The following is a 23,620-nucleotide window of genomic DNA, read 5'->3' as shown; positions in this document are numbered from 1 at the left end:
TTATGCACGTGGGCCCCTTTCCCCTTTCTGTGACCCTCCTGCCACTTTGAGACTTTCTGTTTCTCTCTCAGGCTCCTGGCTTTTTTTCTTCTTGTCCACCTGCCTCTTCCTGCTTTTCTTTGGAGGTCCTCCAGGTGCTCATGCCTGCCTCTCCAGACCTACAGCCCGAATGGGTTGCAGCAGGCGCCCTGGAAGCATCCACACAGGCCTCTGCAGGGGGGAGGGAGGAGGGGAGTCCACACACTCTGGACCCTGGAGACAGGGTTGCCCGGCTTGTTCCCCAGACAGAGAGGCTTAGACACGGTTCAGGTTCAGAAGTAAGCGGGTCTCCCTTGAAGCTGGACTGGGTCTGAACTCTTCTAGAGTGTTCTGTGGCCTCACGAATGGGCAGGCTGGGGGAAATCATCGCCCATAGATCAGCAATGGTGAAAAAGGAACCTCAGGCTCTCCTGGACGTTTCCATGACACTGAGCCCTGAAAAGGTGGCAGGCTTCCTGGAATGTGCCGTTTCGTACTTGCCTTTCTATCTGTGTAAGCATGCTTGGGTGACCACGGAAAAGCAGATTATTCCTTTTTCTGGAGGAGAAGTTTAATGATTTTTAAGTGGCATTCTTAGTCTCTAGGATAGAGGCGGGGGTTATAGAAGGGAAGTGCATAAAACACCTATTGTTTACCCTGCTTTGCTGAGCTGGTGGACTCCACGGTGGTTAAATGGCCTTAAACAGAGGCTGGGTTGGATGCTCTGGTTCAGTGAGAGGTGCCGGGGTGACGAGACAGCTCATTTCAGAGGAGAAGGGATTTTCTAAGAACCCAGGAGAAAAAGACCATAACGGGATTTGCGTGTGTGTGTGTGTGTGTATGTGCGCGCACAGAGGTCAGATCCGCGCTGGGCCCTCGCGCAGGGAGATCCCAGGGCTGCTGGCCCCACCTGGTGTTCGCTCACTGGTCAGTCACAGGACTGCTTGAAGAGCACGGTTCTCTCTTCGAGCACAGGTCTAGTCCTTCCTTTTTCCAACTCTGAATCGCAGTTTTCAGTAACAAACATCCTGCACACTTGTAGTTCATCTACCTGCATGCTGCACGCCTTAACAGTTTTGAATAGGATGAAGGGTGGGTATCTGGTAGTCATCGTTCTGGCTGATGCAAGAGGAATTGGGCTTAGATGTCACAAGGAACCGTCAGGCAGTGAGCTTTGCGGCACAGTGACCAAAACTGTGAGGGAGGTTATCAAATGTCTTTGGCTCCGTTATTTACCTTGTCTTCCTTTCTAGATAATACCTGCTCGAAAAGAGGGGCAAGGGATAGCTCGATGCCTTCCAGGGTTAACACACCACCTTTGCAATTTTTATGTTTAAATAACAGTTATAAAAGTGTTTACTCAAGATACTCCTTTAAATGAGTTCATTTCTTTTAATTTCAGACTTCAGTCATCTTAAGCGATGATCCCACATCAGGGTCATCATAGTTTGAGGGCTGATTCTATTTTATTGATGCATACTAAATTATATGAGTGATGATAAAAAATAATGTTCACCTATTGTTGTGTCTTCCAAAAAGATGTATGTTCAAGCCCTAACTCCCATACCTATGAATAAGACCTTCTTTGGTAACAGGGTTTTTACAGGTGTAGTTAAATTAAGATGAGATTATGTTGGATTATGGGCCCTAATCCAAGGACTAGTGTCCTTAGATGAAGCGGGAAATTTGGACACGTCACAGACACCCAGGGAGAGCACCAGGTGACAGTGGAGACAGAGATTGGAGGGATGTGTTGCTGGCAACCCCCAGGAGCTGGAAGAGGGGAGGAAGGGTCCTCCCCTGAAGCGTTTGGAGGGAGCACAGCCCTGCCCTGACACCTTGATTTCAGACTTCCGGACTCCCGAAATGTGAGAGAACACATTTCTGTCATTTTAACCCACCAAGTCAGTAGTAATTTCTGCAGCCTTAGGAAACTAATATGCCAGAGTACCACCTAAAGTCATCCCCTGTCCCACCGGAGGGACCCATATAGCTCTGAGGGACATGCGGGGCTGGGTGTTCGTGACGGCCCTGTTCAGCCCTCTGGTGGTCAGAGTATGATGGCCTTCGTTGTATCAGTCAGGTGTGATGTAAGGCATCAGCACCCCTATTTGTAAAGGTGAGGAAGGGCTGTTTTCATCTGGTTTGAGCAGATGTACTTCATCAGTTCCGAATGGCATCCTGGCGTGTGCACCTGCCCGTGGTGTTCACTCCCAGGCTTCCAGGGAGCTACAGGTTGTGCAGGGCCACGGCTGGGCCTTGGCGACATCTCCATGGTTGTCTCCCTGGCTGGCACATCCTTTGCTGGGTAGAGGGCTAATGCTTGATGCTGTCTTAAGGAGGTTTTATTTTCTAATGAATTCATTTGGATCATAGCCCAGAAGCTGGCTTTTATTACCTTTCATCTCATCTGTGGTCATCTTTTAAACCAACCACATCCACGGCCCCTTGTTCCCGTTTCCACACATCGTCAGAGGAGAGCACTGTTCCCTCTGCATCTGTATTTTCCCGCTACAGTGCACGCTGGCAAACCATCTGCATTCTCCGCTGCCTTAGCCTACCATGAACATATTTAATTTGGATTTAAAATATTTAACAAACAGAATAAATGTTTTAGTTCAATATGTTTTCATTGTTTATCATGCATCTAACATGAAGAATTTATATTTAATCCTTTATAATATGAATTTTTTAAAAGATTTTATTTATTTTTTGAGAGAGGAGAAGGAAGGGAGAGAGAGAGGGAGAGAAACAACAATGTGAGAGAGAAACATCGAACGGTTGCCTCTCCTACGCACCCGGACAGGGGACCAAACCTGCAACCCAGGCGTGTGCCCTGACTGGGAATTGATCCGGCAGCCTTTCACCTTGTGGAGTAACGCTCAACCAATGGAGCCACACCATTCAGGGCTACAATCTGAATTTTGATGAATATTCTGCCTCACTGCTATATTGGCCCAAATGTCTACTCAATAAATATGTATTGAGTGCCTTCTGTATACCATACACTGTGAGCTGCTTCCTCACGTATCCCAAAGCATCTGCCACTGGGGATATGAAATGGATTGGTGTCCCAGACTATGAGAACTTTCCAATAAAGGGAATGTAATAACGGTCTTACCACTTACTGGCTTAGAATGATGCTGGCCCATCATAGGTGCTCAATAAATGTTATTTTTCCTCTTCCTCACTGTATTCAAGAAGAAGCCAAGTACATATCTCTGTTGCCTGCTCCATCAATGATGTCCTCTGACCAGAGGGAAGAGACACAGTAAAGCCCATCAAGGTGAACGTGCAGAGTTCCAAGTTTTTGAAGACACCTTGCAGCCCTTCATTAGCCACAAAGCATGAGGCGCAGAGTGTGTGCATCCTGAGGCTGCTCAGTTTGCTCATGTCCCAGTGGCCAAAGCAGTGTCTGTCAGACTTGACTATACGATGCTCTCAAGAACGTGCTCACACCTAACACTAGGCTTCTGTGATGGCTTTTTTAAAAGTATATTTTATTGATTATGCTATTATAGTTGTCCCATTTTTCTCTCCTTTACTCCCCTCTGCCCTATACCTCCTCTCCCACCAGTATTCCCCTTTTTGGTTCGTGTCCATGGGTCGTACATATAAGTTCTTTGGCTTCTCCATTTCCTATACTATTTTTAACCTTCCCTTGACTATTTTGTACCTACTATTTATGCTTCTTATTCCCTGTACCTTTTCCTCTACCCTTCTCTCTCCCCCTCCCTGCTGATAACCCTCCATTCCTGTGATTCTGTTCCTATCTAGTTGTTTGCTTAGTTTGTTTTTGTTTTTCAGGTTCAGTTGTTGATAGTTGTGAGTTTGTTGTCATTTTACTATTCCTAGTTCTGATCTTTTTCGTAGATAAGTCCCTTTAACATTTCATATAATAAGGGCTTGGTGATGATGAACTCCTTTAACTTGACCTCATCTGGGAAGCACTTTATTTGCCCTTCCATTCTAAATGAAAGCTTTTCTGGAGAGAGTAATCTTGAATGTAGGTCCTTGACTTTCATGACTTAGAATATTTCTTTCCAGCCCCTTCTTGCCTATAAGATTTCTTTTGAGAAATCAGCTGATAGTCTTGTGGGTACTCCATTGTATGTAACTGTCTCCTTTTCCCTTGCTGCTTTAAGACTCTCTCATTATCTTTAATCTTGGGTAATGTAATTATGATGTGCCTTAGTGTGTGTTTCCTTGGGTCCAACTTCTTTGGGACTCTCTGGGCTTCCTGGACTTCCAGGAACCTATTTCCTTTCACAGGTTGGGGAAGTTCTCCATCATTAGTTTTTCAAATAAGTTTTCCATTTCTTGCTCTTCCTCTTCTCCTTCTGGCACCCCTATGATTTGGATATTGGAATGTTTAAAGTTGTCTTATAGATTCCTAAGCCTCTCCTCATTTTTTTTTTGAATTCTTGTTTCTTCATTGTTGCTCCGGTTGAATGTTTATTTCTTCCTTCTGCTCCAGATCATTGATTTGAGTCCCAGTTTCTTTCCCTTCACTGTTGGTTCTCGGTATATATTTCTTTATTTCACTTTGCATAACATTTACTTTTTCCTCTATTTCATGACCATACTCAACCATTTCTTTGAGGACACTAATTACCAGTGTTTTGAACTCTGCATCTGACAAGTGGGCTATCTCTTCAGTGCTTAGTTCTATTTTTGGGGCTTTGATCTGTTCTTTCATTTGGGCCATATTTCTTTGTCTTGGTGCACCTGTTATGTTGCAAGGGGTGGAGCCTTAGTTATTCACTAGGGTGGGGGAACCCACATTGCTGTGTTGTGTCACTGTATGTGGGGGAGGAGTCTGAGAAGAAACAGTACTGCTTGCTCAGCTATCAGCTGAATTTCAGTCACTTTATCCACTACCCACAAGCAAACTGGGTCCTTCTGGTGCTGATTCCCAGAGGGTGGCTTTGTGTATGTCCTAGGACCCTGTAGGTCTCTCCAACGAACTCTCCTAGGAGGCTGGGAATTTCTTCCACCACCACAACTCCCATAGGTTTTTGTAGCCAGATGTTTTGAGGCTTTCTTTTCCCATGCTGGAACCCTGAGTTGTTCAGTCTGTCTCTCTCCCCAGTTGTTCCTCCCGGTTTATCCCCATGCAAATCTGGGACAGCCAGCTGCTACCTTGCCCTCCTGGCCCTCTAGTCACCACCTTGTTGCTTATCCTTTCTGCCCTGGCTGCCCTTCTCCACCCCTCCTACCAGTCTGGATGAATGTTTCTTCTTTAACTCCTTGGTTGTCAGCCGTCCATGCAGTTTGATTTTCTGGCAGTTCTGGTTAATTTTTGTTTTGAAATTTGTCATTGTCCTTCTTTTTGTTATACGAGGAGGCACAGTATATCTACCTATGCCTTCATCTTGGCCAGAAGTCTCCTGTGATGACTTTTTAAAACAGCTTTATTGAGATAAAATTCACACATTTAAAGTGTACAGCTTGGTGGCTTTTAGTACAGTCATAAATGTGTGCAACTATCACCCATTGTAGGACATCTTTTAATACCCTTTAGCTAGCACCCTCTATCCCCTCGACCCCCATGCCCTAGACAACCACTAATCTACTTTTTGTCCCTGTAAATCTGTCCTGGACATTTTATATAAGTAGAACCACTTAGTATGTGGTCTTCTAAGCTTGGCATTTTTCACTTAGCATAATGTTTCAAGGCTCAGCCACGGTAGCAGTATCGGTGTTCATTTCTTTTTATGCCTGAATAATATTCCACTGTATGGATATACCACATTTTGTTTAACCATTCATCAGTGGATAACAATTTGGATTGTTTTGGCTTTATAAATAGTTTTTCTATAAACATCCATGCACAAATTTATATGTGAACATGTGTTTTCATTTCTCTTGGGTATTTACTTAGGAATGGAATTCCTGGGTCATATAACAGCTCTATTTTTAACCATGTGAGATAGAGTGAGACTACCTTCCAAAGAGGTTGCACCATTTTACATTCCCACCAGTAGTATGTGAGGGTTCCAGTTTCTCTGCAGTGTTGCCAGGTGAGGGAGACAGTGATGGCAGGCAAGAGAAGAGGGTGCAGGGGGATTCAGACAAACAGGGAGAGGCAAGAGGGGCAGAGACACGGAGGGGAAAGACCTTTGTTCAAATGTTATTTCCAAGTCATCAGTCACCAAGATAATGACCTTCCCTCTGCACACGGAAGGGCACATCTCCCAGTCCCTATGAGAATATGCTTTGTGGTGAGGCAGGGGTCTCCATCTGCTGAGAGGGGAGCTGTCCAGGATTAGGCCTTGGGGTCCACTCTTCCTCATCTCCTGTCCTCACAGAGAGCAGAGCATCTGCTGCTGGGGAAGGTTTGCCAAGACTGAGTGTCAGGTGGCCCCTTGAACTGCTCTCTGATCTCTGCTTCTCCTCTGCTTTCTTGCTTAGCAAAAACAGTCACCACTGAAGAGTGCCTGGTGAAAACAGCAGGCATGAACCGCTACAGCGTGGACCCCTCTGCCTCCGCCTCCGCCTTTAGCCACAGGGGCTCCTTGCCCACCTCCTCCTCGCTATACTTCAAGAGGCAGAGTTCCGGAGATAGCCATCTTGTGGGAGGCCCAGCCACCACCACTGGTGGTCCTCGCACCAGCCCCATGTCCTCTGGAGGCCCCTCGACACCTGGGCTGAGACCCCCAGGCTCCAGCCCCAAGAGAAATGGGACCTCTCTGGAAGGAAACAGATGTGGTAATGTAATGCATGCATTGGCTTCTTCCCTGTGATGTAACCTCCTCTGCCCATGCCCTGGGGCAAATGCATGGAGGGAAGGAGGGGACTGAGGCTCTTCGAACATGGGAGCACTAGGAAATCAGAAGTTCCACAAGCCTCCTCATGAATTATTGTTCTTGAAGACAGCTGACATCGGCCTTTGACGATAAGCAAAGAAAATGGTGTATTAGTGTAAGCTAGGCAGTAGGGGTAAGTAGACTCCAAAAATGTACAGTGACTCAAGTACAACAGAAGTTTATTTTTGTTCAAGAGACCAAGGTAGGCCCTGGCCAGGTGGCTCAGTAGGTTGGAGTGTTGTCCCGTGCACCAATGGTTGTGGGTTTAATCTCCAGTCAGGGTGTGTACAGGAGGCAACCGATGGATGTCTCTCTCTCACATTGATGCTTCTCTTTGTCTCTCTTCCTCTCTCTCTAAAATCAGTAAACATATCCTCAGGTGAGGATTTAAAAGAGAATAAAAAAGAGAGACCAAAGTGGCTGTTCCTAGTTGGTGGGTGCATTCCAGTTCAGGAACACAGACTCTGTTCCTTCTGTGGTTCTGCTCACCCCCCAGACTTCCATGCCCCCAGCACCTAGTGGGTGGGAAGGGAAAGAGTGAGTGGAGAAGGCACACATAAGAACTTCCCTAGAGCCCTTAAGTGGTCACACCACTTCCACCACTGTCTTGGCAAGAGCTGGCCATTTTGCCACACTTCACTCTACGGGGGTCTGAGAGGCATAGACCAGCTCTGTGCCAGGAACAAAAAGAAGTAGTTGTTAGGAAAGAGTTTTCTCCTGCATAGTGGGCAACACAGAAGGATACAAACCTGTGGGCAGAAGCACAGTCGAGCAAAATTCCCACAGCACTGGCTGTGGTGCCGTGTCTGTCTCACCCATTACAGAGCGCTTGTTGGGGCGCAGTGTGTGAAAGTGGTGCCATTGCGGGGATAGCTCAGCATCCGTTCTGACTTTTTAAAAATTATCTTTAGGCTTCAGTGTTTTATTAATGAGTAGAGGCTATAGAGCGTAGAGATAATCACATGGGCTGTGGAGCCAGACGACCCTGGGCTGGAGTCCTGGGTCTGCCACTCTCTGTTCGACCTTCTGCAAGTCTGAGCTTCTCTGTGCCTGTTTCCTCACTGGTAAAACTGGAATGATAATAACAGCACCCACCCCGTAGGTTTGTTGGGATGATTAAATAAGTCCTCATGTGTATTTAGTACAAAGTCTAGGACAAAGTAAGAGCTCAATAAATGTTAGTAGTCACAGATCTTGTGAACACACCCCTGAGCAGAGCACAGCTCATGAACTCAGCCGCTGGGAACTGCTGCAGAAAGAGGGCCAGGCCAAGGAGGGAAGGAGGGAGAGAGTCTTCATCTGCCCCCTGCCCCCCGGAGCCTCCCAGTGGGCCAACTGTCTTCTTGGGCCAACCATGTTTCTGCGCTGAGCCTATAATCTCTCCAGGAGCAGCCCTGAGAAGCCATAGCATTTAGCTGCTTTGTATGATCCAAGGTCCTCCACACACTCCCCTCAAAGAGCCTCACCCATCCTGGACGAGCCTCTGCTAGCCGAGGATGAGAGGGAAGCAGGGGCCCCTTGAAGGGGAGGCAGTGCTGAGGGGCACAGCATAGACTCCCTCACTGGGGGCTCTTGCCAAATGTAGGGCACCCTGTAGACCGCTCCCCAACACTGTCATGCAGGGCCATCGGCCAGGAAGGAGATATGAGTAGACAGAGTGCATTTTTCAAAAGGGAGAGCCACTGTTCATCTGACCTCTAAGAACAGGAGAAGGGAACAAGATCTGGCACAAACCCAAGTCTTAAAGTAGATGAGGGTGCAGCATTTATTTCCCAGGTTTATCTCCAGAGTTAGAGTGGCATCTGGTATGCAGTAGGTGTTCAATAAACATTCATTGTCTCTGTGCCTGCCCCCTGCCCTCAGCCATCACGGTGCCCTGTACCGTCCTGCTGACATCCTAGTGTCCCTCTTCCCCTTACAAGTCTCTTTCTCTCAACCCCTTCTCTGCAACCCGGTTCCCATCTGCTCAGGGGGGTGATCACAGGACACCGCCCTGAATGAGTTGACTTATCATCCGAACAGTGTTGCCTCTTTTTAAAAAGAAGATGTTTACTCTCTCCACCATTCAAATTGGTAAAATCTCAGGCCCTATATCTCAAGTATAGGATTTCAAGCAATAGGAGGAAGACACGATTTGGGTGGAGAGAACCATTACTTGCTATAGAGTTGTCTGCACTGTCCCACTCCATCTGGTCTCCCTGAATAAGGGGACTCCAGGACCCACCAAAGGGGTCTCAAGGGAGCTCTGCTCCCCGAGTCCCTTGCTGCCTCCTTCAGTGGAGCCCTGGGATGTCCTCCCACCCCAGTTTCAACCACCCTCCTGTCCTTTCTTTTTATCTCTGCCCCAGTCCTTCATTCTCCTGGAATTAGACCCTGATCAGCTGTCTGAGTCATCTGCCAGAGGGGAGGCCCAGACCCTCCCTTGCAGCCAGCTCCGAGAAGGCCCTCTCTGTTGGAGCGCTGGCTGCGCCCCCGGGGAGGGCCCACTAGCCCAGGAGGGCCCTGTGCATCTCAGCATCTTGGGTGAGATCAGAGGGACGGAGCCCTCCAGAACCTGCCGCCTTCCACTCCGAGCAAACCAGTTACTATATACTCAATGCCAATGGTCTCTTTTACAACTTAGAAATATTAGTGAGAACTTGGCCTGATACCCCGAAACTTAGAGTTGTTCATAGTCAGCAGGACCCTGTAGGGCTGGAGGATGTTCAGAATCACACAGCCACCCAGCCTCCGTGGAGTAAAGCTGTTGCAGGATGCAACAGTTGAAATTCATTGTTGAGCCTTTGTGATGCACTGAAGAAAAGTGAAATTATTTACCCTTTGTAGGTGCATTAACTCTTTAATGCTCCAAAGATCCCTCTTAATCAGTGCCATCTTCATGGTGCGATATGAAACCACAGATCCTGGAAAGACCCAGCCAGCCACGTACATTCTCAGCATGGAGATAAAGGAAGGGGGTGGGGAGAATAAGTGGACAGAGGGCAGTGCTGGCATCTCTGAAAGAGGTTTCCCTACTCTGCTTCCACCTCATTGGCTGGAATTTAGTCATGTGGCCACGGGCTTAGAGGGAAGGTGGGAAATTCTTAGTTACTTAATTCTTAGTAACCATGCTCCCAACTGGAAATCTGGGATTCTATTACAGAAGAAGAATCGGAAGAAAGATGCTGGGTGCACAACTGGCCGTCTTGGCCACACCACACAATCAGGCGTGTTCATTCTCTCCGGCTTTCTCCCCTGACACTTTGTCTCCTCATCTCCAGCACTTCCTCTCTGCAGCTCCATGGCAGGAACAAGACTCAGTTTTGTGGGGTTTCTTGCTCACATTTGTATCCGCCCCAGCCCCAGAAAAGGGGCCTGCTTGTTCAAAACATATGCACATACTAAATAGCTTTTTACTGAGGGCCTGACCCTGGGAGGTCTGGGGGAGAGAGAAGAAGGGCTGGGAGCAGACAGGACTCCGACGCCTGCCCTCATTGCCCAGGCAGGCCCTCTTTGCATCTGCAGAGTAGCGGTCTATGTGTGCTTTGCTTGAACGAAACTTGCACAGCTAAACACATGTGGAAACTGTGGAAATAAACCAGGCTGAGTGGAGCAACAGTGTGTTAACATGGGGGAGAAAACCATTGGCCCCCGTACTCATTTGTCACCTAGCTGCCTGCTGCGGGCCCTCTGGAGGGCTATTACATTTTCCCTCTGCCCAAGGAACTAACTGCTCAGTATTGCTCTGAAATTGCATCCCAAGTGAAAGCAGTTGGTACTAAGGAACCAAACCTCCTTAAGAGGGTTTGACCCACATCATAAAGCCTGGGAGGAACCTAGAAATGGATTTTCCCCCATGGTGCTAATCAAACTGGATTAAAACCACAGAAGCCAGAAAATAGCATTAGGCTGCAGGCAGGAGAGCAGATACCAATAACACGACAAACTTGAATACTTGCCCTGGCCACTGGCTGTCTTGATATATCACGCCTATCACCTCTGCCAGTGGCCTCAGAAGGACTGTATTCACAGCTCATGTTTCCCTGTTTTGTGTTGCTGATACTCAGGTGAAAATTCAAGAGTTCTCTCCTGACTCTCATCCAAGACATAATCACTAAGAGCTATAAAGAGGCTTCAGATAACAAAAGCATCCTGACTCTTGCTTGTAACAGGACATGCTATAAAATTCCCAAACACAACTAGGTCCAAGCTTCAGAATCAAGAGACCAAGTAAATCTGCCACTGTTATTACCACCTAGACGCTGGGCTGGAGTTTGCTTCCATGGGGTGCGGCATCGGGTGATAGATAGAGACGATTCAGCCAGAAGAAGGGGACAGCGCTCTGTGTGATGTGGGTGGGATGTCTGAAGGTCTGGAGAGGCCTCTTTGTTCAGCAGAAGAAGGATTGGTGTGGGAACTGTGACTCTGGTCAGTGCTGGCCAGCAGCTACTTACTGAGCTCGGTGTGCCAGGGGATCTTCCCAGGTCTGGGGATGGAGCTGTGTGCAAGACACAGAGACTCCAGAGAGACAAACATGAACAATTGCACACATTTCATTACAACCGGGACTAGTGCCCCTGAGGAAAAGGATGGATGCTGTGCAAGAATCGGACAGGGAGGGGTGCTGAGCCTGCTGTGGGGAGTCAGGAAAGGCTTTCCAGAGCAGGAACAGAGCAGGATGGTGGGGCCAGCTGCACACAGAGCAGGAGCTGGCCCCGGGAGGGGTAGTGGGGAGGAGGGGTGGCCGGAGGCTTTCTGGCAGAGGTCGAATTGCTTACCCAGAGGTCACAGTGTCTGTGGTGGCAGAGAAGGAATCTGGCCCTGCACGGCCTCACTTTAAGCCCGTGGTTTCTCCTTGTCCCTAGAAGTGTCCTCTCTTCCCACACAGGCAAGTCAGCTGGCCTTGAAGAAACAAAAGAAAAATCTGACTAAAGTCTTTTAAAGTTAAAATTATTATAATAGAAATAATGAAAAACAACACTGTTTCAAACTGCCTGATGTTGCGCAGATTGTGGGCTCACCTGGGTGCCTTCCGCATGCTGTGTGGCCTTGTTTCTAGGAAGGGTGCGTTCTGTGGGGACCAGACAGTCAGGAGGAGCTGAGAACAGGTCTGCCCTCCCCGTTGCCTTCACCCCTGTCTCCTCCCACACCAGCTCCAGCTGCCCAGAGAGTCTGAGGCAGCTGAGGAGATTCACAGGCAGCCCGAGGAAGGGCACCCAGGGGTCCCTTCGGGGGGACACTGACGGGCTCTTCTTCAGATGCCTCTTGTCAGTCTCCTGCCCGAAGCTATTGTACACGTTCACTTGATTCTTATCACACTCTTGAGGAACCCGTTGAAGAAACGAGGCCCCTAGAGAATGATCAGGGCCAGGACAGGGACCAGAAGCCTGGCCAGTGACGCTCCATTCCGTGGCTTTGCACATGGATGCGGACGGAGCCCTCAGAGGAGTGAGAAGCACAAAGGCACTCACCTGGCTGGTGGGTGGCAGGGGTTTCTGACTCCCGGCTCATTGCCCACTTCATTCTTCTCAAGACTCTGTTGTCAGCTAAAAAGTTTTCTCGGAATTTTGAATGCACAAAAGGAAATTGTGCATGTGCTTGTGGGAATGTGTGGGACAGAGAGAGACCCAGAAACAGCAACCCAAGTGCCTGTGCAGTGAAAATGTCGGGATTGCTTTAAACCCTGATTCATAGCCATTCTGTTCCTAGGGAATGCAAGTTGAGCTTTAGAAATGACATCAACCATCTTCAATTTCACATCCATTCACAACTGGATTTTGCTTTTCACATGTCTTGGGCAGCCCCCAGTAAATGGACATGACCACACACAAAGTTCTCTGCACCGGAAAATGCCGCCTTCCTAAAGTCACTGGGTGAGCCCATGTATGCTCTGTTCTTTTAGGAGCAAGATTTCTTCACATCTGTCACATCTTACCAATGTCCAATCATAGATGCTTGGCCTGGCCGTGCCAGGCTGCACCCATCTGTCTTCCCGACACCTTCACAGCAGCTGGGCTAGGGGGGCACTGGTACATTTATTGTCTCTGTGAGCAGAGACCACGGCAGAGGCTGTACAAACCCGCCCCTGGGCAGTTCATTCCTCCTCCTTCCAGAGCCAGTGCATGTGCCTTGGAACTGGAGCAGCCCCCGAGGTGTGGCGGGCTTCCTGCTGCTCTCTGCTCTCTGTCTCTTGTATGACTACAAGGCCCCCCAGGAAGGTGCCCATCCGGACCTGTCTGCTGCCCGTCCAGCCTGGACAAGTGAAGAATGCCCACAGCAAGCACCAGGCCCCAGGAAGGGAGCCACTTTCGTTCCACGGCCGTCACCCAAGCGCCTCCTCTGTGAAGACCACACACTACCCTTGCTCGAGCCCTGTGCCCTGATCTTGCCCAGGGGAACTTGGGCTCCCGTGGATGAGGCTGTGAATCAGTTTGGTATCTTTCCTTTAGATCAAGTACAGGAATTTAGATTTGGCCTATTCTCTGATCCTGTTAAATCATTCTTGGCACTGTGGACTTCCAGCCTTTGTAATCAGAGTATCTATTATCACCCTGATTAATGCCAAAGCTCTGATGGGGTGGGATCCAGAGGCAAACACCGTCTCGCAATGCCTCGTCCCCATGTTGACTGCAGGTGTCTTCAAAGGCAGTGGAGTCATCTCTAACACGCACACATCAGCACTCAGATGGCTCCAGGGGGCACTGACAGTTTCCCAGCAAAACGCCCGGTGCCAGGCCACCTTAGGGGCCCCCTTCCAGGTCCAACAGGGAAAGGCAGGGGAAATCTCAAAGTAAATCCAATTCTCAGCCAAACCGTGTGTATTGAGGACAGACTCGGACATGTGATGCTGTGCTTTTCTCGGCATGGATGGAGAACTGTTCTCTTCTCACCCACCTTTACAGAGAGGAAGGAAAAAGGGACAGTGGGAAACCACTGCACCCCGAGACTGAGAAGGGACACGGACGTGAAGGCCTCTCCCTTCCACTTTAGGATTATTGTGCAGGAAAGTGACTTCATTGTTCAGCGCCTACACGTTTTTTCTGGCCTGAAAATAGGATTAAGGATTGCCCACGCAGGCTCTTGTATAAGTTATTTATACTGTTTCTGCACAGTACACTGAATCATTTTACATGGAATAACCCAGTTTTTACAACTCTGTGTGCTTAGAGCCACGGAGGAGCCAAAGACTGTAGATCCTGCAGTGAGGGGATAGCGTCTCCGCCACTCCGCCCAGGGTGGTGCAGAAGGGATGCTCAGCTGGTGTTTGTGGAGTGCATGGGGGGAGATGAGGGAGATCATCCTGGAGAGGTTAAAATCTAACTGGGTGTTACAGACAAGTATACACGTAACGGTGATGCAGGGCAGACTGGAGAGCATCCTAAGAACAAACAAAGATTCGGGGTTAAAGGTGAAGGAAGGTGACATTCAGATGGCCGGACACAGGACTGCTGCCCGGGAAGGGGTCTCCCTGGGCTCTGGGGGCAGGTGGAACTTCTGCGGGAAGCGGGGAGGGTGAGTGCCTCACAGACAGAAGCACAAGCACCAGCTGAAGGTGGAGAAGGGAAACCAGAGGAACGCTGGGTCCCAACTAGTGTGCAGACATGCACAGCTTTGCTCCCTTAAAGGAGGTCACTCGGGCCGCCACCTTGGACTCCAGGGCCAGGTGGGAGCAGCCAGCACAGGTAGGAGTGAGGCCCTGGTCCTGGTGTCTAATGGTCTTGCTCTCCTTGCTCACCCACCCAGCCTCAAGCCCTTCTCCAGACGGGCAGGACGCCAGGCGGCCACGGAGCAGGAACCCGTCCACCTGGACCGTGGAGGATGTGGTCTGGTTTGTGAAAGACGCTGACCCGCAGGCCCTGGGGCCTCACGTGGAGCTCTTCAGAAAGCACGTATGTGTGCGGTGGGCCTGGCCTGGGAGGAGGTGGGGCGGGGGCAGGCACGGGAGGAGGGCAAGGTTCAGGAGCTTAGGACTGGGGGAGGGGGCGGTGGCTGAACTAAGCCCTGGGGGACACTCAGGGAGGCCAGCTGGACCCGCAGGCTTCTCAGCACACAGCAAGCACTTCGTTTGTGTTAAAGGGCTATTTATCCCATCTGTTCCATCGTTCCGGCCTTTAACAGGAGAGCTTGTTTTCCTGCCCATCCATCCACCTGTCCACGCATCCACCAAATATTTATAGCCCATCCACGACATGTCAGGCGAACCGTACTGGGGTCTAGTCCTAAGCTGTTTGTGGATTAAATAAGATGCACATGCAGAGTGTTAAGTGTGGTGCCTGACTCGGAGAGAGCCTCCAGTAAGCAGGCATTCTCATCGTTGTCTAGGAGATTCTGAAATACATAAAGACGGGAAATGAAAAAAGATGTAAGAATTAATACTTTACCTGCCAAGCTTACTATGTCAGTTTTCCACTTCTGCTATAATGAGTTACCACAAATGTAGTAGCTTAAAACAACACATTACCTGGCTGGCATAGCTCAGTGGATTGAGCACGGGCTGGGAACCAAAGTGTCCCAGGTTCAATTCCCAGCCAGGGTACATTCCTGGGTTGCAGGCCATAACCCCCAGCAACCGCACATTGATGCCTCTCTCTCTCTCTCTCTCTCTCTCTCTCTCTCTCTCTCTTTCTCTCCCCCCTCCCTAAAAATAAATAAATAAAATCTTAAAAAAAAAACATTAAAACATTTTACATTAACTTCATTGGGGTGACATGGGTTAATGAGATTATATAGGTTCAAGTGTACAATTCTATAATGCATCGTCTGTATAATGCATTGTGTGTTCACCTCCTGAAGTCAAGTCTCCTTTTGTTACCATATATTTGACCCCCTTTACCCTCTTCTACCTCCCCCTGACCCCAAAGAACACAACTTGTTCATTTACAGCTCACTGGGTCAGAAGTCTGACCTGACCGGCCTCATGGGCTGAGGGTCCCAGCAGGGCTGACGTTCTTTCCAGAGACTTTTGGGAGAGCTCCTTTCCTTGTCTTTTCCAGCATCTAGACCCACCCTCATTTCTTGGCTTGGACCCCCTCATCCTCATCCTCATCCTCATCCTCACCCTCAGAGCCACAGCACTAAGCAGGGTTCTTCTCTGGCCGCTGACTCCGGCCCTTCCTCCCACGTTTACCGACCCTGCAATTGCATAGCCTCCTCCAGCCCCAGTCATCTCCCAGACGCTCTCCCTGTTATAAAGGCAGTGACTGGCAGCCTTAATTCCACCTGCAAACATAGTTTCCTTTGCCAGGTAACCTAACAGATCCACAGGTTTCAGGGATTAGGATATAGACATCTTGGGGAAAAAAGGAGAGGGAACATTCTTCTGCCTACTGCAGTTACCATTAATTTTTTTCCTGCTTGTCTCTCATTTTATTTGGTAATTCTATCGCTCAAATCATACTCTCAGCTCTAGGGAGGACCCTATCTAACCCAACACTCACATTTTATGAGGGATGTATTTGACCTCACCTAGCAGTGCGGCTGTGAGAGCAAGGACCCAGGGTGGGTTCTGTTTAGACAGAGCCAGGTGGGAGGAGCCTGGCTGTCTGTCTTCCAGAGTGACAGACATGGTGAACCTCTAGGGGGTGGGGTAAAGACAGACATCAGACAATGAGGCCTTTGGGAGGGCTCGCAGATGAGATCCGCGCTCTCTAACACTCTGCTAAGGACATGGAGAGTGTGACACAGAGTCAGTGCTTCATCAATAACTGGAAGGCTGGTGAGGGGAATGAGAGGGAACCACAACCCAAAATGTCTGCCTCCAGTGACCTGAAAATAACACTAGGTTAATGAGGAAGCCCAGCCCTACCAGGTCCATGAGTTCAACAGGACAATTGGGAGCAATGTCGGGCCCTCACGGGACTGGCATTCCTTTGGTAGTTCTCTGTGCTAAATCCCGGGGTTCAGCATGGGAGTCATCTAATTGTCTGCCACCCAGCATTCCTGACAGGGCCAAAGACACCTGACCTCCCTCACAGAGTGGAAATAGCAATCTAGTAATCAGCTAAAGGCAGGTGGGCTTAGAAACAAGAGATTAGGGTGATGGATGGAAGCCAGGCCCTTACATCAGCTCCTGGAATGGAAAGGGAACCACTAGTTTCCGAGTCTGATGGATGACCCTCCGCCTAAGTTCAGGCCGCTGTAACCATGTACCATAGACCAGTTGGTGTCTGAACGATACCAACTCACTTCTCAGTTCTGGAGGCTGGAAGCCCACCATCAGCCTGGTCTGCTTCTGGTGAGAGCCCTCTTCCGGGCTGCAGATCGCCGCCCTCTTCTTGTTGTTCAAGGACAGCACTCCCAGTCACAAGGGCTGCTCCATCATGGTCTTATTACCTCCCAAAGGCACCGCCTATTGAGGGTTAGGACTTCAACACAGGAATGGGGGAGGGACATATATTCTGTCCATCACACACGTTTTGCTCATTTAGCCCTAGTTTCGATGAGGAGATGAACATCATACATGGGACATTGGGACCATGTGGAAGCATGCTTGATTCCTTCAATCAGGATAAAGCGGGAATGTGAAAGGGCCAGTGTGTTAAAGTACCCCAGGAAGATGACGGGAAGAGGAGCATGTAGTATTTTTGCTTCATCTTCTAAAGAAGGTCTGGTCTCGCGGCTAAGAGATGTGCACCTAAGGAGATCTGTGTTCCCCCCTCATCCCCTGGCCACCCCTGAGCTGCAGCCATGGTTTAATTCCTCTGACCGTCTCCTGCTTTTCCTTTGTTCTGACCCTGTCCCACCAGGAGATTGATGGCAATGCCCTCTTGCTGCTGAAGAGTGACATGGTTATGAAATACTTGGGCCTGAAGCTGGGACCCGCGCTGAAGCTCTGCTACCACATCGACAGACTGAAGCAGGCCAAGTTCTGAAGGGTTTTAAAAGACGGAAGCCAAATCCAGACAGCGCATCTCAAGATCATCTTCTGCCTTACCAACATCTGGCCTCCATCACAAAATTGATTCTCTTCTTAAAGACAACAGCCCCAGAGATGTAGTCTTTTTACAAAACTTGTGCATCTCCGCCTTTTCAAATATTCAGCCTGGTCCTTTTGAAAGGCTCCTTGGTGTTAATGATTTGCCAAAAAATGACAAAAATGCCTATTATTTGTAACATTCCTGATAGGTTGGTTGCCGTTAGAGTGGGTCCTGTTTTTACAAAGGAAGATGGGGAACCGAATGCTCCACCCAAGGAGAAGAACCCTGGTGGGTTCCACGGATGATAGCAGAACCCGTGTCTCTGCAGGCCTCGTGGCAACGCCCACCACAGCGCCCCCTGTCTTTGACTCGGACCCGCAGACCTCTCATTGTGATCCTTGCCTGATTCAGCTCTTAAAGCTGTCTTCTAAGGATAAATGCCTCACCTTGCACTATCTGGAAAACTTGAATTCTTTTGCTCTCTGAAAGAGAAGGGAAAAAAAAAATCTTTTCTATTCCTGGTTATCTGAAATACTGTGTTATCCCACTAGAGGGCAGACTGCTAATGAAATTCCAGGACTCTCACTGCTGTAGCCTGAGGATTCCGGACTCAATAGATGGGTTAGGGTTTCCGTGAATAAGATCTAGCCCACACACACGTAGGGAATTTATTTCAAGGTCAGCACCACAGATTGTAACTGGGGAAGACCCAATTACCTCCCAAAGGTAATTGGAAAGAAATTGTCTCCTAGAAGGTTCTAGTTCATATCCAATCATTACTACTGACTGAGATGTACAAGCAGCAAAGGCAAGAATTTGGAAGTACATTCTCCCCAGATGGGGCTTTGGAGTTTCTTCCTTTCCAGAATCCTCACTGAGGTGTCAGTGTGTTGGCACACGGAAGAGTCTTAGTGACATTTAGCCATGGGTGTTTCTTTAAAAAAGAAGAAAAATGTCTCAACTAAGCTTTGAAATGGGAAAGTGTTGGTTTCTAGTTACCTTGCTGGATTATGTAGTTGTGTGTGTGGCTAATTTTTCTAGTCCTCAACAAAGACACAGACATGCTATTATTGGGTTTAATTCACTTTACAGGTAGGTTTTCCTTCCTCACCATGGACCAAGAGGAAAAAAAAAAGATTTTCCACCCCTTTGCAGCTGTGTCCAAGGAAGGACAACATGTCCACAATTTACTAGCAGACAAACAACTTCGCCTTCATTCTTCCTTTTACCCCTCTCCTTCCTCTCTCCTTTTTTCCTTCCTCTGCCACTGAACAGAAAACACACCTTCCAAATGAATTCACCTTTGTCACGGGCCTATCCTCTTCCTTAACAAACATCCACAGTGTTGGCAGTGAGGCGATAAAGACCAGACTGCCATCTGGAGAGGGAGCATCAGAAAGAAGCTCAGTGCTCCCCTTGGCCCAAACACACATTAGAAAAGGCACAGCTACGTCCGGGATGCAGCCTGCACCAGGGTCTCAGCTGGAGAGGGGACCGGGGTGGGGTTGCAGCCCCCAAACCCCGTGCCACCAGGTGCAGGGTGTGGCCTCTACAAACTTGAGGGCAGCCCTGGGTGGATCTGCAAGTCGGTCCTCTATACAGCACTTAGGACTTAGATGACGACCGTAAGAGATACTCCACGCCATGCTGTGTGAGGTCTGGAAACCCCGCAACAACCTGTTTCTCACCCCCCCTTTCTGCTCGCCCCTCTGAAACTTGTGGTGCCTCTTTCATCAACATATACCTCATTTAGAGACTTTCAGAGTTTCCTGCCCACTCTCATGGGCACCTCCCTCACTACACAAACACGAACACTGTGCCCCCAAATTCAAATCATCCCCAAACAATTTCAAAGAGACACTCTGAGTAGGTTTCAGGGGAGATAGATGTTCCCATCTCACGTCTCAGAGAAAACTGGACCTTGTTCATGTGTGACTGTTCTCACGGAGGTGCCGTCTCACTTTGCATTAAACTTTAGGCAGGACAGATTGCCGAAGCCACGATATTTAAGGTTTGACTTTTTAAAAATCTTGTGACTCTTAAAATGAATGCTGCCGTATCAGAGAATAGCCCAGGGAGGAAATTCTTCCTTGCTTGTTTTGCACTGGAATGCAATTAGCCAACCAAATTATTGTAGCAATACTGCAATTATAATTAATTTTCACCCCTTTCAAAAATCTTGTCAAACCAGGCAGCTAAAAAGCTTAGCAAATGCAAAACTTGCCAGGCCATTTCCTCCAAACAGCCCTCTGAGAGTCAGGCCATGTGTGTCGCTCCTGTCTACGTGTGAGCTTATTTGGGGCCACATGCGTGTACAGTTAGGGTAGTCATCATTCCACCGCAGTAGCTTTGCTTTGCATTGTGACAGATAATGCTATTAGTTTTGCATAATTCCAAAATAGAGATTGTGTGTGTGTGTGTGTGTGTTCACGTTCCAAACATTTTCAATTATACTTTTCTGTTAAACACTTAAACAAAAAATCTAGAAACAATTCTATTGCCTAATGTGTTTTAAATATTTTCTGAAGCACATTATTCCTTTGGTGAAGACTTCAGGTAAAAGATGTGGGGATGTGCGTGTGCGTGTGCGTGTGCGTGTGTGTGTGTGTGTTTCCTGACGCTGTAGTTGAAGAACCCTAGGAAGTGGCTGGGAGTGTATCAGCTATTATATTTGCTTGTTTCTTTAAATATGCCTCCCCTGCTTTGTAACAGAGACAGAATCTGCTCTAGGCTGTTCCTACTAGGTATACCCTCTCACGCCAGCAGGGTGCGCCCTGGAGGCAGCTCAGGGCTTCTGGGCCAACCCAAGACAGGCCGCTGTGACTGATGGGGAGGCCCAGCCTGGGACAGCTGTGGGCAGGGAGCCCCTGTCTTCACACCGGTTCACTGCCCACTCGTGCGTGCACTGGGCTCCTCTCATTTCCCCTCGGCAGGGCTGCTGAGCTTGTTTCCTTTCAGTAGGAAAAAGGAGTGAAGAGCTCCTCAGAAGAACCAACTAGGACACTGAAATCCGATGCAAAGGAATTCCGAGCATGGGTTGGTTTGCTTGCGAAGGGAATCAGTGAGGGGGGAAGACAAATCTATACATTTCTTAGGAAAGCAGGAAAAGAGCACCTCTTCTAACGGTCCCAACCCTTTAAGGTGCAATAACCTATTTTTGTATTTACGTCCTGTATGACAGATTTCTTACTTTTTAAAAATTAACATTATTTTAAAACTGGCTTTTGAAGTTGTTTTAGGAGAATTTGGTCATATCTCTGAAGACAATTGGAAATGCCCAGAGGTGGCTATGGACTTGAATGTAGGCATTACCAGAAGGTCTTGAGCAATGAAACTATCATGCTTTCCTTCTGAAGAACACAGCCAGGCCTTCCTGTGTGGGGGCTGAAGATGGGCTCTGAGGGCACTTTTCCGACTCTTCTGCAATGGCATTAGACGAGGAGGAGATTTGACTCTTTTTTTTAAAATCTCAGATAACAAGGCATGGGATTGTGCAGGAGTAGAACATTTTTTAAAACTGCAACATTTTGTTAAGGAGAAGGATGAAAAGCTGCCCCTGGGCTTTATTTTTTGTCATAAACACACTGCAAGACCTGAGTGGGGTTGCCCTGACGTGTGCGTGTTCCCTGCGGCAGGAGGAGACCGTGCTGAGAGGCCTGGAGGTGAATCCAGCAGGTGGTCAGACAGGTAGAGGCAGTGATATCAGTCCGGCAGCAACACCCTGCTACTGCACTCAACACCTGGCACCTGAGCTCCCAGCCTGACCTCTGGCTGTGCCACCAGCCAGAGCACTGGGACCTCAGCCTCCAGGATGTCCTCCCCGCCTAATCAAAGATGATTCCTTCACGGGCGATTGGAAGCTGGACATTTGGAAACATAGCATTTATTTGAAAGAGAATCGCCCTTATTTATCACCACCAGTTAAATATGACGGAAACATGTCTGCTAACAATTTACTTTGTGTAATTTGTTCTAATGCTAATAGGCAACAGCTGGGACACTTCCTGTGGTAAATTCCTGTGTGGTTACAGTGGTATGATCACACATGGACTTCACCAAAACGCTGTACTTGAGAAGAAAGCTCACGCAGGCTCTCCCAGGCTTCAGGACAAGAGTCGCAAAGGCACGTTTTTGCAGGAGGATTTGCTTTTCTTCACTCTGCTTTCCCAAGCAAGACCCCAGACCTTGAAGTCCTACAGAAAGAGCCTGGGGGTTCTCCTCACACTTAGCATAGAGTTTGATTTCCCTACAGAGGAAAAGGCAGCACACAGAGCTTCAGAAAGACACCTCCCTCCAGGTCAGTGCGCCGTACCAATGTGGATATTGAGAGGATGGGGCACGAGATGAGCGGAGACACGGAACTGGCTTGGCAGCTGCTTATATAATGATGTCAGACTGCATGGGGACAAAGCATCTTTCTGCCCACAGGGTCTAAATATACACTTCGACTTGCTCTGCGCTGCCAGCCCACCATGCTCTGCTCTGTAGCTTGAGCACATGACCTGAGCCTTAGAGGTGGTCCCATGCCCTAGAGGCTCACTGCAAGGACCAACACAATCTTACATTGGAGCCCACTCTGAAACACAGCCAAAGCCTTGCTTCTCCAAACCTCTCACTATGAAATCGCAGACCCTTCCTGGGTGTTGGTTCACAGCAAGTGTGTGTGTGACCAGAGGCTACCTCCATCATCCTCGTAGCACCCTCCCATCTCCGGAAGGCTCTGCCTCCCCATCAAGGTGCTGGAATGCCTTCCCCACAGCCCTGAGAAGTGGCTCAGCCTGACCACTTCCCATCAGGGGGAGTTCACTCCCAGAGGAAGTGGTTTATTTCTTTGTTGGACAGCTCTGGTTGTGAAAAAGTTTTTTCTCAGGGAGACACAGATGTCTGTGAATCAGACACAGACATTTGAGATGAAGCCAACTCTGCAATCTTTCTCTTTTTAACAGAGCTTGTCCGGGCAGCAACCACACCTATAATACAAACCGACATTGGCAAGTAGATCCCAGCTCTGCTGCGTTAGGATGGAGGAGCAGACACTCGATACAAATGTGGCCACGAGCAAAATTTCTGTGGCCTTGTACACACACAAAAAGGGTGGCCTGGAGAATTTTCAGTGCAGTTGTAAATCTGGCTGTGTTCACATAAGCGTGTGATAAAGTTACATCAGTGTACATGAGTGAATCTCTAAGGCCATGCGCCTTCCAGTGGTTAAACTGTGAAAAAGGTGCTGTGACCCGCTGAAGCCCTGCCTCCTAATTGTACTCATTGGCGATGTAATGATGGAAGGAGGCTCTAGTGTAGACAAAAGCAGGTTATGATTGATGCTGGGCGAGTAAACATGGTCTTTCATGAATTTATGAAAGTTACACAGTTGATGACCCCCCCGGCCCAAGTCAGATGCTGTGCTTGTGTGTGCGTGTGCGACTGAGCTCAAACTGGAGTGAACACAGCAAGGAGTGGGAACTGGGGAAGGTTCCAGAAGGGGTTGCAAAAGGGGATTTTGCTTTCTAGAGCATTCTTTTTATTCAGAAGAATACCTAGCGATGATTTAGAAATCAGACCCCAAAGTACGCCAAGTGTATAGTATATGTAGCTTACTTAGATCAATTTCTGAAGCAGAATCTCTATGAAAATACTGAATTCTTGGTACTTGGAACAGGTAGATACTGTCCAGCACCTTCGCTAACACCCGCCATATAAAAGGCACCTCATGAATATTCATTGGCTGACTGGATAAACAAATGCTTGTTCGGTTTGCATATTTTCTCCAAAAAACCACTAGTCCTTTCTTGAACCCCATTATCTTTACTGAGAGGAAATTGCCAGAGGAACAGACCAGGAGAGGGGCACGAGGCCTTACCTTCCCCCTGGCTCTCCAGGCGCTCGAATGGGTCAACC

General features: G+C 48.6%; 1 protein-coding gene across 6 annotated transcripts in view; it reads left to right on the top strand.

Annotated features, from left to right (window-relative positions):
- Window positions 1–23,198, top strand: part of SCML4 (Scm polycomb group protein like 4) — a 98,820-nt gene extending 75,622 nt beyond the window's left edge. For 4 of the 6 annotated variants that reach the window (XR_004902849.1, XR_004902851.1, XR_004902850.1 and 1 more), the window contains 4 exons: window positions 6,433–6,729; window positions 14,550–14,695; window positions 17,552–18,740; window positions 20,962–23,198. Coding sequence is in view for 1 of the 6 variants with exons in the window: in XM_036024538.1 (XP_035880431.1) it covers window positions 6,433–6,729; window positions 14,550–14,695; window positions 17,552–17,677 (569 nt within the window). In the remaining 5 variants the exon portion in view is untranslated. Of the gene's footprint in view, window positions 1–6,432; window positions 6,735–14,549; window positions 14,696–17,551; window positions 20,640–20,961 lie in introns of those variants that run through there. The other 2 variants (XR_004902852.1, XM_036024538.1) reach the window with 2 other exon arrangements.
- The last annotated feature ends 422 nt before the right edge of the window (window positions 23,199–23,620 follow it).

The sequence above is a fragment of the Phyllostomus discolor genome, chromosome 4 (assembly GCF_004126475.2).
Source record: "Phyllostomus discolor isolate MPI-MPIP mPhyDis1 chromosome 4, mPhyDis1.pri.v3, whole genome shotgun sequence".
NCBI classification, from domain to species: Eukaryota; Metazoa; Chordata; class Mammalia; order Chiroptera; family Phyllostomidae; genus Phyllostomus; species Phyllostomus discolor.
The sequence above is the reverse complement of the archived record's forward strand: the minus strand, read 5'-3'. Positions and strand labels throughout refer to the sequence as shown.